At 36.8% G+C, this 18,156-nt stretch overlaps 2 protein-coding genes across 3 annotated transcripts in view; one reads left to right on the top strand and one right to left on the bottom strand.

Moving 5' to 3' along the window:
• LOC139145123 (uncharacterized) overlaps window positions 1–18,156 on the bottom strand; it is a 48,505-nt gene that overhangs the window by 4,034 nt on the left and 26,315 nt on the right. The window contains exon 16 of the mRNA XM_070716079.1: window positions 18,017–18,151. Within this exon, the coding sequence (XP_070572180.1) occupies window positions 18,017–18,151 (135 nt within the window). The remainder of the gene's footprint in view (window positions 1–18,016; window positions 18,152–18,156) is intronic.
• LOC139145124 (2'-5'-oligoadenylate synthase 1-like) lies at window positions 8,118–17,075 on the top strand. 2 transcript variants are annotated; one of them, XM_070716081.1, is made up of 7 exons: window positions 8,118–8,350; window positions 9,030–9,053; window positions 10,757–10,942; window positions 11,625–11,779; window positions 13,224–13,494; window positions 15,403–15,793; window positions 16,179–17,075. In XM_070716081.1, the coding sequence occupies exons 3-7, from the start codon at window positions 10,852–10,854 to the stop codon at window positions 16,315–16,317; spliced, it is 1,047 nt and encodes a 348-aa protein (XP_070572182.1). In that variant the 5' UTR covers window positions 8,118–8,350; window positions 9,030–9,053; window positions 10,757–10,851; the 3' UTR covers window positions 16,318–17,075. The 2 variants fall into 2 exon arrangements, with proteins under 2 accessions (XP_070572182.1, XP_070572181.1); XM_070716080.1 differs by having other exon boundaries at window positions 8,155–8,350; window positions 13,224–13,498; window positions 15,407–15,793.

Genomic DNA, 18,156 nt, shown 5'->3' with positions numbered 1-18,156 from the left:
CTTAAACGATGTGGAATACAGCAGAGAGACCGTAAAATCATCCCAAGTTTTCGGGGACCACTTTGAAGTCAAAAGGACACTTTTGGAGTCAAACTGATTTTCTTTATTCAATACTAAAAGTTGACAAATATCCAAGGAAGTGTGCTATAGTCCTACTAATACCTGATACCTCACAGGTCGCATGTTCCATTTTTCAAGTTAGAACATTGCTTCAATTACGCAAAAGAAGTTGAATAAAGCAGACAGAGTGTACAATCATTCGAATTTCCCGGGGACCACTTTGAAGTCAAAAGGACACTTTTGGAGCCAAACTGATTTTCCTTATGCAATATTAAAAGTTGGACAAAAAAGGAAAGTGTACTATAGTTTTATTAACACCTGATACCTCACAGGTCGCGTGTTCCATTTTTAGCTCACATTTGGTTTACCAATGTGAGGTTATGGGCTGAATCAGTTCATTTGCATCTGATTTGCATGTCTGTATATTTGTGGGTATGTGCGGATGTATGTCCGTCACACACAAAGGCTCCCATACCGCCAAAGCTACCATCTCAGTATTTGGTGTACAGGTAGATGCAGGGGTTGAGATGTGAATTTGTTCAAATGAACACATCAGTGTCAAAATGTGCAAATGAGGTAAGAAAAACTGAAATCCTGCAAATGTATAGGAGGCATGCCATTGAGAAACAGGCAAAGTCCACTGATCTTGACTCATTTCCTGTCATTGTTTATGAACTGTTACATATTAACTGACCAGCTGCAACCATAGACAGTAGATGGGGAAGACTGTTTATACTAAACTAAGAGGGGCTTGTTTCTGCTATGCATGTTGCTAAAGTTGACCTCCATACCTAAAGTTAGACCTTAATTACTTTTGTCATTCTTGTTTTTCTGGTTTAAATATTTCTTGTTGTTTTTCTGGTTGTACTGTGCAGAAATCATTGTCATAACATCAACGTAGAATTTTCCTGCACTGAACAGATAGAAACAACATTTATTGTTGATCTTTGTTAACCCACACTGGTATGTACCAATTCTGATCAAATTAGAGCAACACCATATAATTGCGGTATTTTTGCATTTTGGGCAATATTTTGGTCAAAAAATAATTTTCTTTGAAGTAAATGTTTTGATTGGTTTGAAATTTGTTTTTAATGTATCTAGAGGCAACCTCGGTTTAGTGTCTTCAAATTTTTGGTGAATATTTTCATATAGGCATTTTTGCGCAACTTTTCCCATATTAGGTCAAAAATCATTTTCTCTGAAATCCCTCTTCCAATGGCTATGAAACTTTGTATGCATGTTGCCAAGGGTAAACATAGTTAAGTATACACACTGTGGCCTGCCACATCAAATCAAATGAGAGCCAAGTGTCATTGATGCTATGTTTTCCATTATTGATCGAAAATTCTCTTTCTCTAAACACTACTCATCTCATACCACTGGCTGATTTGTTCTCAGGGATAATCTTACTGTTATGTTCAAATTATAATAATATTTTCAATTTTGTATTAGTGGTAATGCAGCTTTTTTGACATTTTTTGAGATGTGCTATCAAAGGTATCTATCTTCATAAACATATGTGTCACAAAAAGCTATTCTCTACATAGCACAACAGTGTGATTCCGGGTGAAACTCCACTGCACAGCGTTCACTCCACTTATCGCGTTCACCCTACTCATCGCGTCCACTCATGCGCGCGTTTCACATGAAAGCAGAATACAAATCATTGCGTTCACTCCACTCAAACATTAATCACAGACTTGAGCCAAGTCTAACGTGTACGGTATGCATGGCCTTTGTTTCTCTTGTTCATATGTTTGCTACAATTTAATTAATTTTTACAAAAAGAAGCTGAAGTCTGCAGGCTGTAGCCTGTCATTCCGATGATGAACACGTGCTCAGACGCCAGTTTTTTTGCAGTGCATTCATCCTGTGAACATGTCGCAGTCCTATCCAAGTTGCCACGCGAGCGGAAAATCGTTCGCGTGGATTTTGATTTGCGCGAGCGTTAGGCGAGCGGAGCGATCGCTCGCCTCAAATCTCATGCCCTGCAGATACCCATCCCAATAGCTTCAAAAGACTATCGTATAGTAGCTAAAATGAAAATTTCACCACAATACTAACGAAAATCACCATAAACATCCCGCATACAGAGTTTCAACAAAATCTAGACTGCCGTTACAGAGTTAAAGCGTTTGCTGGATTTTCTCTGTTTTCTACGACATTTCTTTTTTTTACCTTATCATCATATTTTGAAGACTGACACTTTCATTTGAACAAATTCACATCTCCACCCCCAGGTGCACCAGTACACCAAATACTACAATGGTAGTGCTGCGGTTTTTGAGTTTTCGATGTGCACGAAGATAGCATGCACACATACTAACATACATAAATGTAGACACCGCTGACCTACCATAAAAACTCTTTTTGGTATAATATACATACATGTATACATGTATGTATGAGCTAAAAATTGTCCTGAAAATAGAAAATTGTGGATTTATCAAAATTTGAATATTTCACAATTTGATCATCCCTATGAACCTGTATAACAAATATCAGTGCTGTCAGACAAGGGGTTTTGGTGTAAAAAATTCTATTTTGTTTCAGCCAAACCTTAAAGCCCCATACAGCAGCAAATGTGTTGTAAACCAATCTCAAATTATCCTCAGTTTTCCAAGGGTTTTCTTCAAGTAAGACACATTAAAGACCAAAAAAGTGTACAACACTGTCAATAGCCTAAGAAGTAGCATTTAAATTTAAACTTTTAAATGACTTTAGATTTTCCGAGAATTTCAAAAAACAAGTCATTGACAATGACATAGTCCCCACTTGTAATAGGAGTATTAGTCTTGATTGGGCAGGGAAATGTGGTCATTAAGAAGTATCACTGGAGTGTATATGTTCAGATCTATGGGCACATAGGTCTATGTCGTTGTTCCCAATTTGAAACAAGAGGCATGTCTAAGTTATGGTTCTAAATCGGGAAAAAAGATCAGACCTCTAGCTGTATTGGCCAGCCAAGAAATACATATGCGCATAATAAATGAGGTACAAGATGTGACATCTTAAGGTCTATTATCCTATCAAAATTGAAGCGTAAAGAACTTGTGGTTACTGAGTTGTGCATATATATGTATAATCAAGGTCAAAGGTCATCAAGGTCACGTGACATTTTGTCAAAAAAAATTGTATTGCTAAGTTATCCCTATATACCAAAAATCAGACCTCTAGCTCTATTGGCTCGCTCAAAATTAGATATGCACATAATTAATGAGGTACAATATGTGGCGTCATAAGGTGTCCCATCATACCAAATATGAAGGGTGTAGCACTTGTGGTTACTGAGTTATGGACAAATATGTATATTTGAGGTCAAAGGTCACCAAGGTCACGTGACATTTTGTCTAAAAAATAGTATTGCTAAGTTATCCCTATATACCAAAAATCAGACCTCTAGCTCTATTGGCTCGCTCAAAATTAAATATGCACATAATTAATGAGGTACAATATGTGGAGTCATAAGGCGTCCTATCATACCATATATGAAAGGTTTAGCACTTGTGGTTACTGAGTTATGGACAAACATGTATATTTGACGTCAAAGGTCACCAAGGTCATGTGACATTTTGTCAGTGTCTGAGATATCTGCGTGAACGGATGGGTGAACGGATGGACTCACGGACGGATATGTCCCAATCTATAAGCCCCCTGGACTTTATCTGTGGGGACTAAAAACTGTGTCACTGCATCCTTTTTGCAATATGAATACGATGAGAAACTAAATTTTTATTTTTCTTGGCCTTATACATGGGAGTCTATGGAGAGCTGCCTTATACATGGGAGTCTATGGAGGTGTAAACTAAAAAGTCCTCTAACATAGCCAAATTTGATCACATTGTGAAACAAATTGACGTGCATCTGTATGAGGTAGGGTACTATCCTTGTACCAAGTTTGAACAAAATCGCTCCAGGCGTCTCTGAGATATCTGCGTGAATGGACGGACGGACACACGCACGCACGGACGGACGGACGCACGGACATGACCAAACCTATAAGTCCCCCCGGACAGTGTCCTTGGGGACTAATAATCATATGACAGGAAAATAAAGATTACAACAAATAGTTGGCATTCGTGTGTTGTGCATTAAGTAAATGGCATCATGCTTGTTTCTGGTATAATCATGGTGTGTATGTGCGGGGAAATACTGTTTTTTTTTACTTTTCTGTTGGTCGCCAATTTTTGAGTACACCACCAGTTTATTATTCAGCCTGTTAAAACGTGTAGGCATGGTCCAAATCAGCAAGCAGTGATAACTCTGATCTTTCCACATCATTTCCAAGAACTCTGTTATCTGGAGAGATTAAAATTGAAAAATTTATTACCAGTAAGCAAATCAATCCAGTCATCATTATCAGAAGATAAAATGTATGCAAATTAAGAAAGAAACACAAATATAATCTCTTTTTGGTATTTATATACACACCAAATATGAGCTAAAAACCGACTCAAAGCAGGTCTGTTCATTGTAAGCACATATGTAAAATTATGACTACGGTAAGTATTGAAATGGAGACATAACAAAATACATAAATGAGTGCACAATAGGTGTAACCGTAAAGACTCAAATTGTGTGCTGAACACACATGAGGCTGAGATTGGGGATTTGGCTCAGCGATTTTATCTATGGCTTCTGCGCTAGGTGACTGGTGCTATACGTTGTGAGTTCAAATCCGACTGAAACCACAATATATTACAAAAGTGTATGGACACAAATTCCATGAGCACAATCATATTGTATTCAGTTTAGATTGTCAGCTTGAATTTACAGCTAGACATCAGTTAAGACTGATGACACAGTCCTTGACGTAAAAGAACTTTGTCATTCAAAGTCACTGAAATGTACGTTGTACCAATGATGTGAATGACCTAAGTTACAATGAAAACAATGTCAAGGCATGTAGAGTACGAACTCAACACATGGAAACTAGACAATATGGCTGCCTCCAAGTGCTAAATTTGCTTTCCTGTGCGTGCATGATACAGCCTTGGGGCTTAGTGGGCCAGGGTCGGGTGTTAGAGTATATTTCTATTCTTTCAAGTATCATCATAAATTCCTGACAACTGTGAACGCCCAGTGTTCTCGTAAGTACTTGGCAAGTTGCCAACTTCGCGTGCACAGGAATCAGATAAATACAAAATCGCTGAGTAAATACTGGGTTAGTGGGTGCAAAGGACAATGTTTCAAATATCAAGGGTTAAGAGCTTTTTAATAGGTGTCTATTTACGGGACGGACTATTAACTCTCGCGGGGTTGTCAGACGCAGTCATGCATTTTGTCGGATTTTGCACCCAACATCATCCCCTTTTGTGTGCTTCATGTGATTAATGATTTTAAAAAACTCAGCAGAATTTTGCCACCTCATTATACCTCCCAAGATCTTTCGGGCAAGTTTGGGATTAAGCCTTGGGTGCGAGTAGTGAATAGGAGATTGTTGACAACATCAACTTTGGAACGGCTTCCGCGAGGAGTCTTGTTTACGGTTCTTGATATTGAAGAGGAGTCTTGTTTACAGTTTTTGATATTGAAATGACAAATATAAATTTCCTTGTAAAACGCTCTCAATACATACAGGGTGAATCTGCAGCTAGTTCAATGGATGAACGTACAGGCTCATCCCCGGGCGGGCATTGCCATACGAGGTGTTCACTTTTGACAGAGAAAATATTCAAGTACAGCCGACAAAATATAGACTTCTGATTCCTTTTTTACACTTGCACAACGTTCGACCCAAACTAACCATTTTTGGTTATTGTTTTGCTAAAAAGTGGACTTTTCACCTATGCTTAACAGAAATTGGATTTTTATTCAGTAGATTTAATTTTCACGGGTACATCTCCAAGTCGGGGATTATTGTCCCGGGGAGGTGTGCCTTGCAGAGTAGGACGGGAGAGGACGGTCAAAGCCATGCACCTGAAAGAGTGCATTTGGAGCTGTGATTGCCATGGGAGGTTGGAAAAGTTTTATAGAATGGCCGACGGGATAGTTTTATTCTCGGTGGCAGGAAATTTGTGGCGGATCATACTTCCCTATCAAAATTCATTCTGATCAATATACTCAAAAATAGTATACCTACACGTTCAATGGCTAGAGTAAGTTTTGCTTTCGTGCGATATATTATACAAAAATCATCACACTCAATACAATGTGGAGCATCCCTTCTTTCGATTATTCATTTATGATATACGTAGTGAGGACCCAAATGGAAAATGCATTTTGAGTCTTTATTGTCCCAATTGTCTGGCTCAGAATCTAACGAAAATAAACGCAAACTGAATGATCTCTGGAAAGGTGATTTCCTAGAAGGAAATCATTTATAAAAGCGCCGAGAATAAAACATTCAGGTTAAAATGAGCTGTAAGCATTTAAGGCAAAATAACATGATAAATTGACAGGCAGAAGGTCAATATCTTAAATTGTAAAAATGTTAAAAGGTCAAGAACATCATGTCTATCCCATATATAATGTATGCAATGCATTCAAATTGTTTGCGGTGCACAAGTAGGTCTAAAAGTAAATTGCGAGGCAGTTTAACGGCAGGAAAGTTAAAATATATAAATCTCACTCTATCAGTAGGATCAGAGAGTTTCAAAAGGAACCATCCGCTTTCTTATACATGTACACAAACATACAAATATATTAAATCCATGCATGCACCTATGCATGTATGCACAAATACCTTCCTAGCTACCTAGCTACCTAGCTACCAAGCTACATACCTACCCTCCAATCCAACCCCCAACAAAAACGGACCTTCCACTTCGACGAATAGGTGATAGTTTAATAATAACACATGATAGCAACGGCGAGATCACGATTTGTTGCCAGTCCAAGGGATGGTGCTCATGACAGAAATGTTGATGATGCCCGAGCCAAAGGCGAGGGTATCATCAATATTACAGTCATGAGCACCAGCCTGAGAATAGGCAACAAATCGTGATTTTGCCGGAGCGATAATACGTTATTTATATTATTAAAACTACCAGAAAACGTAAACTAAGATCCATTATACGTGTGGAAGCCTGATCTCAGAAAAACAAAGACATTTTGTCCAAACAAATAAACTATGCAAATTAAGTATAGAAATGACTTATAAAAAGGTAATAGGTAGTGCTAAAATTATGTCGAAAGAAATTCCCATAGTGCTCATGATCACAAAATGTATAACAGAACCTCCAGTAACCGTCAGTTTTTTCAAATTATTGGGTATTTAATATTGGTGATAATGATAATGATGGTGCAAGCGGTGGTGATAGTAGTTTTAAAATTTATTCAATTTCTTCTGAGGTAGCAAGTGCGGTGTACAGGTTTGCTCGAGACCGACGTCTTTCATCATTCCAAAGAAATTGCATCAGGACAACATGATAGTAAGCACTGGTCTCAGCGTGCATTTTCTCAGTATTCGTCGATCCCTTCCCAATGAATACCGTGACTTCGACTTGGATTGTATTTTATAACGATTGACACTGTTTTCAACTGAGTCTTTTAGGCTCATTTGTATAATAATCGAACTTCATATTTATACTGTGCATTTGCTTTTCTTTACACTAGGTGGGAAGATACAGAAAGTTAGTAAGTTGAGTGTTTAATCGATATTCACTACATCATTGATTTATAAACGCTATACGATGATATTATCTAAGGTTATTGCATTTATCAATATTGTTTTAAATCAAATTTGCTCGACTATTGTATAATCTCAATTAACTCTATAACTAGAGACATGCGGTTCTTTGTGAATGAACTAATGATCATGTTATTTTGCAGCTTCTCTGTCACATGATTTGTACAATTATGGAATGATTTATGAATCTAATAAACTGAACTTCACGATATTCATATGTAAGCTCCATTTTTTCTGAAGGGGTAGAATATACGATTTACCAATTGACTTTCAATAGTTATAGATAAAGAATGTAGTTCTTATACCTTAATAATAAACTCGGACATTTGTATGAATGCCGGTACTATCTGTTAACCCATTTACTAACTCGAATTCATTCTATTGATTACATATATGCCATTTGATACCCAACACATTCTATAACATGGCTAAATGACCATAATCTTCATAAACATTACTAAACAACATACAGGAAATACACCTTGTCCGACATGTGGAAAGCTATTCATGGATCAAAACGGAGTGAAAAGTCATTCGAAAGCCAAACATCCAGACCGATAGACTCAGGAGTATCACAACCAAGCTGCTACTTGTAGCAACAGGTCGATAAGTTCTGTCAGGTTTCATCCTCTGCCTCTGCCTCTAGCAAAAAGAAAGGTTGGTCCGTGAATAACTATGTTCCCTAACTTGCAGAGTTATTTTTATGCACATAAGCTTAAATATAAGTTGATTAGAAGTTAGCCGGATATAAGGAGTTGTCAATAGCAAAAGTTTTCAATTTAGATGTTTTTTTCAGAACAATTCTACATTCGGGGAACACCTACAAAGGATTACATAGCCTTTACTAGAGATACAGGATCAGAATAAGCTTCCTCTGCCTTTTGATTTTTTTTTCTATTTTGAAATCGACAAACTGGCCACCATATGCGTAAATTGGATTTACGATGAAAGAAATGCTTTTACGACTTACGTTAAAATTTGTATCGCTGTATTTCGTGTTTGTCTTTGTTTGATATGCCTTGCATAATGTCTAGTGATGAAGATGATGTGCTACTGCAATTAGTTGCAAAACTAAAAAAGATATTGAAAAATTAGTTTATGAATACACGTTTTTCTCGCTGGTGTAAAACTCATTTCCATGCCAACAATATTGATATCTTGACAGCATGACAGAATGGTAATTTCTAGGATCTCTCTTCTTAATCAGTGCTTCCTTTTGTCAAATTTTACCATCGTAAACAAATTGAATTCAGATTGGTTCTTGTTTAGTTTTCATTCTGTTGATATTCAATACTCTACCAAATAACTATTCCAATGCATGTTTATCTCTCTACAGTAGGTAAGAAACAAAAGAACCCAAGTAAGTTGATCATTTAGTGACTTAAGGTTCCAAGACAAGAAATTGACCATTTTAAACTAACAATTCTGTAGTGTTTAATAAGCTCAGAACCCCTGTAAATTGTATATTTTCGGAAAGCTTAGATATAGGGGAACATTTTGGTTACCATAGTGTCACCACTGTTTACATAACTATCACGTGACAGGTAATTTGCATAACCTTTCAAAAATCGGTTTTCCCTATGTTTTGTTTCAATGCTTTAAGATATGCGGCTGAAATTTATGTGAGTGCAAGCTGTCCTATGGGTCTTCAAAAGTGTGTCTCAGAATTTTTTTAAACCTTCTTAAACAGTTTTTATGCCGGAAAAACTTCCAGGGCAGTGAATTTTACCATAGTTGATTTCTTTAAAATTGTGCTCCAAAAAAACTAAGCAAGATATAAAAAATCTGAGACACACTTTGGAAGAGCATTGTGACAGCTTGCATTCCAGCAAGTTTGAGTAAGATATTTTGAGGTATTGAGACAAAACATAGGGAAAACCGATTTTTGAAAGGTTATGCAAATTACCTTGTCACGTGATAGTTATGTAAACAATGGTGACACTGTGGTTATCAAAATGTTCCTGTATATCTAGGCTTTCAGAAAATGTATACTTTATGGGGGTTTAAGCTTATTTACTGTTAGAGAATTGTTAGATTAAAAGGTCAAATTTCTTGTCTTGGAACCTTAAGCATGCTCTATAGGTTTGCTTCGCATTATCGGTAACACATCAATGTCAGAGTATTAATGCTATATTGCATGTTCTACATTACTCACTGGCCTTATATCTAGCAGATTATCTATAAATTTCGTTAAAGCAAATATTCTGTAAATGTAATAATCTTAAGTATATGAAGTTAAGGTACGTAAGGTCCACTGTTTTCAAATAGGCGATAAATATGTTAAACTAAATACCTTTAGATCTTAACTGTTGTCAATTCATCGGTTTGTTTTTAAGTTAAGTCTTCGTGAAATTACGGATTCCATAATTTTTACATTCTAAATGACTTTAATGTATAGACTATGGTACAATTCGGCTTAATGACAACGATCTTAATAATAAAACCAATCCTTATACAGGAGATACACCTGTCCGACATGTGGTAAGCGATTTAGGGGACAACAAGGAGTAGAGACCCATTCGAAGTGTAAACATATTGGTAAGCGTTATCAGCTGTATTCTTATCGTGCCTTTGCTCGACCTTTAATGTCAATAAATTTTCTCGCAGTTCACACTCGGTGTCCTATTTCACCGAAAATAAAGATAAGTCACCACTTTTTTTCCCTTTCAGCTCAGTCCCGCGAGCGTAGGATAGATAACGAGGTGATGTTTTTTCTGCTGCAGTGCACCTGTCCGTGCGTTTTTCTACACATCTGTGCAATCTACATGAAGAAGTAATGATAAATTAAATTGAAACTGAGCATTGAAAATTGTCACGCATTGACGTTTGCTTGGCATTATCGGCAACACATCAATATCAGAGTATTAATGCTATATTGCATGGATGACCCACTGGCCTTTGCAGTTAAATATTCGCGCAACTACCGGATTTCATAATTGTTACATTCTAAATGAGGGGTCGAGTGCGTGTCATTCAATGCAATTAATTCTGTTAATGCAGAGACCATTGTACAGTTCGGCTTAATAACAACGATCTTAATAATCAAAATTAATCCTTATACAGGAAATACACCCTGTCCGACATGTGGTAAGCGATGTAGGGGGCAACAAGGAGTGAAGGATCATTCGAAGTGCAAACATCCTGATCAGTGTCATCAAATGTATCCTTATGGCGCATCTGCTCGGCCTATTATGGCGGCAAGTTTTCTTGCAGTTTCACCCTCTGTATCCTATCTCAACGAAAATAAAGGTAAGTCACAACTTTTACTTTCTTTTCTGCTGAATCCCATGACAGTAGGGGAGATAATGAGGTGACAATGTCTTTTTTCTGCTGTTGTACGCATGTCTATGCGTTTCACTGTACATTTGTGCATTCGAAATGAAGAAGTAATGATTAAATTTAAATGAAACTGGTGAATGTGAAAATGGTCAAAGCTAGTTTGTTTTTGATGCACGATTGATTGGTTTTGGCATGATGAAATAAGATTATTTAAGTACCCATAACATATTTTGTTGAAATTGTGTCATGATTTATACACAAATTGCGTTCAGCTATGGCTACAATTACAGAGGTTTCAACCGACACGGTCTGTGTATCGCGAAAATTAGATGGAGATAACATCCAAGTGCAGAGAACATACATGTTACAACATTTCATAGAGATATACACTGTATTAGATAATGTCGCTTCATTATGGTATATGGCAAAGGATTGCTGATGCATTATGCTTTTCAAATCAACGATCAGATTGTCATCCAAAGTTATGTTGCCTTTTGCATTAGGTACGTTGACGTATTTGTGTGTTTTCTTTGAACCCCAAATAATGAACATTACTGTTGCTATTGAATAGCATGGATAAAGAAGGAAGTCAATAGCAATCCGAAGACTACAAATTTATAACAGGATAACTTCGTTTATGATTCTGTTGTAGATTTTCTGCAGCAAGCACCCCGTGATCTGGACAAGTTCATTTCTAACAACCTTCAACCAACCACTGAAGTGAACTACATGGCACGCGACAAAGTGAAACGATTGGTGAATTTCCATCAACACAACTTTGGCTACAGTGTCAAAGAAGTTGTTGTGGTATGTCGACGAAACTTGTTCAAATCCCGTGTTTACCCAAATGGTGTTGGCAGAAGTAGAGTTTATTGCGTAAAGTAGAGATACAAAACTATTCTACATAGATATATTAATGTTTAGACAGGGTAGGCAAATGGAATGCCAGGCGTACACAGCGCACTTACTTTTTAGACGGACATGAGCAAATACGGATTAAAATACGGAGAGAAAAGATCACAAATTCGAGTAGTAGATAGATATGTTCATGTTTAAACAGGGCAGGCAAATGGACTGTCAGGCGTACATAGTTTTATAACATTATGCTCTTACTATTTAGGCTGCGTTCACAAACACCTATGGGGGGGCGAGGAGAGAATCTAAAACTCAGATTTTTTAAAGACCCCTGAAAAATGTAATGTATCCTGATTCCAAGTCATAATAATTTTAATGTCCTCCCAGTGTCAGGAAATTGATTTCGTTGACTAAGGCTAAAGGGAAATATATGTTCAGCTTAAACCTCATAGCCATGTCATTATGTCAATACTCTTCAACTTTTTACTCTTTTCAGTCTGTTGCCCAGTTTAGATGTATAAAAATGGGAGACCTCTATAGAATCTGTTGGAACAAACAGTTACTACTTACATAATACATAGTAATTACACATTACATAGTAAATACTTTTTGCTGTATGCCTCTGCCTGGGAATACTGCAAGTTATTATGTGTAGACTCTGAGCATAAATTCCCAAAAATCTTACGCTGGACGACAGTACCACTGTTCTCTAAATAACTATGTTTGTACTGGTCATACTAAAGTTTTCTCGACACAACAAAATAGCCGAAGCAGTTTAATGTATTTTTTTCAACCATTATGATGAATGTCACAAGATGACGTCTTTATACAAGCTTACTATGTGTCCAATTATGACGTAAGTGCGAACATTTTTGTTAAAACTTATTTTTTGTGCATTTTTGTTCAATATCGGTTCATGATGATACTTCCAATCACTAGTAGTATTGGAACCCTTTCAATCGTGCAGTATTTCCAAATCTCTTGAGGTATCCTCAATTTTTTCAAGGCCCCTCGAATCTCCCACCCTCTCCAAGTGTATTTGTGAAAGCAGCCTATGACGATAATCAATATAAAGAGACAGCGACATATACAACCTATAGTTCGATGACACAGAATTTTATCATATGTGACCTCTAAACTGATAACATTTTGTTTAAAACTTTTGTATATAATTTGCAGGTTCAACTCACCAAGTACTCAATAATAAGTATATCCCTCTATTCATTCCCCCAACATAACAGCAAAGCATCAATCTGTTTATGAAGAAATTGCTATCATTTCATCATATTTGACATCTTATAAACTGCTTATAAATATTTAATATTTATCTAATTGGAAAGAATAGTTTACTACAGACAAATGTTGTCTACCCATTGATTTTTCTCTCCCTTGATAGTCGGGTTCCTTCGGCAAAGGAACTCAAGTCAAAGGCTTCGCGGACTTAGACTGCGTCCTGATACTGAATGATATCAAGGATCACAAGGAACTGAAAGCAGCGGGGAAGGATATGTTCAAGAATCTCGAAGAGGTGTTGCGTAAAAGCACATTCGCAACCATCACAGACATGAAGAAGACTCGTTTTGCTCTACAGTTTGATCTTGAAGTAAATGGCGAGAAGATGGGAGTCGACTTACTGCCTACATTTGATACATCAAGTCGAGACGCACGTAAGTCCTTGTCTACCATGACTTTCATCCCTGTGTATATTTTTCATGGGTTGCTTTACACTTAGGGAGCCTTCAGTAATTACAGGGGGTGGGCCGGGGGAATTTCGCGCACACTTGTACCGTAACATGTGACTCTCCCCTATCCTCCTGTCCAGAATGTGACCCTCCCCCTTGTTCGACATTCTAAAGCTCGACCCTCGCCCAACCACTGCAGTATTCTCCCCAGGAATAACTGAACGGTATCAGCTAATTTACATTACAATAAGTTTAATTGTTGTGTACGTTAGGGACAAATTACGGAGGGGAGGGCTGGTGTTTTTGGAGGGACAGTCGCAATTCATCACGCAAGCATTTTTGAAGAGATGTGGAATTACATACATTTGAGGGAAGGTCACCATATTTTGTGCAACTATAAGAAGGCAAGATGTTGCTGATATAGTGCTTCATCCAAAAATATCAAATCATAATACATGAAGTCTATCAGGCAAATTATTGATAATTTTCCCCTGCAAAACATGCTATATCTGTATATTATATATGTTTGATAATATATTTAAATGTACTTCACTTGAAGTGGGAAGTAACATGTGCATTTGTGCACAAGTAAGTGATTTTGGAATTTCATCTCAAACGTTGGTTCACTATGCATGGCAGTGTATGATGAAATTATGAATAATTTTTTTCCAATACAAAAATAGGTAAATCTGTGCATTCATGTGCGCTTGATAAATGATATTAATGTTCTTGATTAGACTAGAGTGGTTACAAGTCCTTGATTGTGCATGATATTTGGTTTGGAATTTCCCAGAAATGTTGATTCACTATACATGGCAGTCTATGATGAAACTATGAATAATTTTTTCCAATGCAAAAATAGGTAAATCTGTGCATTCATGTGCGCTTGATTATTGATATTAATGTTCATGATTAGACTATAGTAGATATAAGTCCATGATATGCAAGAAATGTGATTTTGAAATTTCACCGAAATGTTGATTCACTATACATGGCAGTCTATATGATGAAACTCTGAATAATTGTTTTCCAATACAAAATAAGGTAAATCTGTGCATTTATGTATGTTTGATTATTGATATTAATGTTCTTGATTAGACTAGAGTAGTTATAAGTCCATGGTTGTGCAATAAATTTGATTTTGGAATTTCACTGAAATGTTGTTTCACTGTACATGGTAGTCTATGAGAGAACTATGCACACTTTTTTCCAATATAAAACTAACAATATCTTTGCATTTATGTACATTTGATAATTGATATACACTTTTCCACCTGTTGCATATATTTTGTCTCTTGTCTTTCATCAGTTTTAACTGTTCAAGGTGTTTAATGTAGGATACCACTGCATCTTTGCTTGTGAAACTTGTGGATAATGTGTACGTATTTAAAAGAATCGACGTATTTCGATGGTGATTTCCTATTCAAGAAATATCACACAGACAATCAAAGGTTTGGCCATAAAATCAGCTTCTGCCAAAAGTGACCCTCCCCCTAACATAGGTTTATAAAAGGTGACCCTCCCCCTTGAGCAGTTTTCTAAAAATTGACCCTCCCCCAATTCCCCCGCCCACCCCCTGTCATACTGAAGGCTCCCTTATAAAATTAATCGACACAAACTCTTAACTGTGTTTGCACTTCTTGTCATCAATGTCATGCGCACATTGTGAATAATTACAAACTGTTAAGAAGGAAGTATTGGTAACAACAAAGAGGTAATACTTACTCCTCTTTAGATGTAAATAATCAACAGTATTTCATAAATACACGAATGGCTTTTCACCTTGACGTACTTATAGCATCCATGGCAAGATGTCGAATGATATGGTTATTGCTATATAAGAAAACAGCCACATTAAAATCCTTGGAAACGTGTTTCATTTCGTAAAACTAGGAAGAAGAAGGTCACTTTACCAGGAAATCTTACAGTGTACTCGGGCCGATCGACAGTTCTACTCTGCTGCACTTTGCCACCTTCAAATTGAATTCATCAAAAAACAACCGACGAAACTGAAGAATTTGATAAGACTGGTAAAATACTGGAATAAAACCGTTGTAAAGCCTCAAGCTAAGACGACGCCTGCCTTGAGATATCCGAGTTCATATCCACTGGAGTTAATTTCCATCTACGTATGTGAAAAAATTGGTGACAAGGAAAGTTTTGATATGGCGGCTGCATTTAAGGCTGTCATGCAGCAAGTGGTTGACTATAAGAAAATCATTGCTGTATGGCATGATAACTATGATGAGCAGATGGCAGACAAAGGAATGAGAGAAATGGAAAGGTAAGTGAAATTGTTGCTAAGTGTCGAATGATTTGTCATTCGATATGTCATTCCCACAGGATTGTGGTCATTCCTAAATCTTTGTCATCAATGTAACATATCCAATGTCCTGGTTTACCCATGAATCATTTTCGCTTTGAAACAGAAACAACGTCGAATGGGCTTAATTACCCATCGTGCTTCACTTTCACAAATATAATTTTGTCATATTGGTTACAAGTGTCTTATATATACACGATTCTTCAGATTTCATGTAATCGCGGTAACAAGGAGAAGTGTGCACAACACGAAACGGAGGGTAACGTTTACTTATAGATCAAAAAAGGTCGGCCATTATTCTGTACTTGTCCTCATAAGCTCATAATGTTATTACTTTTTTACACAGACCCATTCTGCTGGATCCAGCTAACCCGACCAATAATGTGCTATCAGCAAGTGATGAAAAAGCCTTGGAGCATGTGGCGCAAATCGCCAAGGAGACATTGATGAAACCGCTACTTCTTAGTGTCAGTCTCCCCTTTTAGTTTCTCTGGTGCTAGAGACTCAAAATATTAGTGGCAAAAGCGGAATGAACTTCACACAAAATAACATCGGTTCGTAAAATTCCCAAAGGTCAAAATAGCCAAATATAGAGTCTTGAAGTATTAAGATGATTTACATATAATTGAAGGATTATCAAATGGGTAAAACCATACTCTTTTCCTTTGATTGTCTTCGAGTGTACAAAATGTGTCATCATTCTCGAGAACATTAGTAAATTCTCGTTTAAAATGTAGTAGCACAGGTAGCGCTCTAGAAAGTACTTTTCAAATAGTTATCACATTTATATCGCATTCATTAATCTCTAGATTAGCTAAATGCATCTTGTTAGAAAAAAGTGCGTTTCCTGCAATGCATTCAAATAATATTAATATGTCAGCTATTTTCATGTTTCGGGACAATGTATAATAAGTTTAAGGAGTGTAGCAATACGACATAATTACGTAACTTGAAAAGAAATTGTTGTTATATCAATTACATTTCAATGTTTATATTGTGTTATATCAATGTCACATCAAATGACGTCTACAATTTGATCCCACTAATTTTTAATCGGATTTACATTTGAAAGATGTCACTATTATCTTTTTTAACCTTTTATCCTACAGATTTTCATTCTCATTTTAAATGAGAATTTTTATAGTGTGAATTCAGTGTCACCATATATCTAAATATTGCAGTAAGTGATTCTTTAATCCTTGATACTAAGCTATTGATTGATTGTTCCAATGAAAGCTTGTGTGGACTTAAAACAAAACAATGTTGGGTTGGTTTTTGCATTGTTATGCATAACATGCATTTTTACATTCCTGGGATATGCATTCTTGTATTCTTATTATTTTACCCGTGTACTTAAATCCCCGGTATAAATGTGAAACAAACTTGGACACAAGCAAAACCGAATAGCTTTCCTGCCATATATTTCAGTATCAGCCGGAAGCTGCTCAGTAGTAGAGTTATATCGTTAGTTATGCCACCAAATAACTGCATTTCAATGCTAAATCTTGCTGTCAAACAACACGACTTTTTAAACTTAGAATATCCCTTTCTTTGACATACTAGCAGAGTAACAAAAGTTCTCTTTAATAAATCCGGAACTCTTGTCTGTTTTCTGACATTTCTGTCCTGGGCGTGGTCGAGTTCTTTCCAGACTTTTTCTTCATCGTCGCGTGAACCACCATCTGGCCACTGGATGTATGTGATAAATTTGACCACTGGATGCGCTTGATCACTTGGAACTGTTTGCATGTTCAATGTCCGCTTCCACGATTGGGATGAGTTTCTGTCTTCTGTTGATCCAGTTGTCAAGGGCGATTCTTGCTTCATGCGTGCACATGCCACTCTCCAGGAAATTCGGAGAAATCACTAAAATGACGGTACTGCTGACATCAAAGGAGTCCTCTATGTCATCGAGAATGGCTATTATATATGACTGAGAAAACAATAAGAATAGTGCAAAGTCTGACAATCTTTAGAAGATAAAAGTTACAGGGAAAAATTCCCCCATTAATAAATTATGCACTGCCAGGAAAATGTCTCTCTCTTCTAATTTTTCTAACATTTTCCGACTGGACGAGGTCAAAGGTTACACAAAACGATTTTGATAAGAAAATGAATTTACAAGCCTCAACACCAAAACATGCTTAGTAATGTAAAGGTACTAATTTCAAACAGTCATCCTACCTCTCCCAGCTACAAAATCTCGATGATGCAACAGAAGTCTGTAGTTCCGAGATTTCTCGAGATGCTGCATAATATCTTCGGCAAAGTCTTCATCGCTGCTACTGAACAGTACAAAGGCGTCGTATTCCATGTCATCTGTC

The sequence above is a fragment of the Ptychodera flava genome, chromosome 12 (genome assembly GCF_041260155.1).
Source record: "Ptychodera flava strain L36383 chromosome 12, AS_Pfla_20210202, whole genome shotgun sequence".
Lineage (NCBI taxonomy): Eukaryota > Metazoa > Hemichordata > Enteropneusta > Ptychoderidae > Ptychodera > Ptychodera flava.
This window is presented reverse-complemented; position numbering and strand designations above follow the sequence as displayed.

Bases quoted from the DNA above. Each gene is read 5' to 3' on its own strand.
- LOC139145124 (XM_070716081.1), top strand. From the start codon at position 10,852: ATGTATCCTTATGGCGCATCTGCTCGGCCTATTATGGCGGCAAGTTTT. The intron at 10,943-11,624 runs GTAAGTCACAAC...ATTCTGTTGTAG, and splicing joins CTATCTCAACGAAAATAAAG to ATTTTCTGCAGCAAGCACCC. The intron at 11,780-13,223 runs GTATGTCGACGA...CTCCCTTGATAG, and splicing joins GTGTCAAAGAAGTTGTTGTG to TCGGGTTCCTTCGGCAAAGG.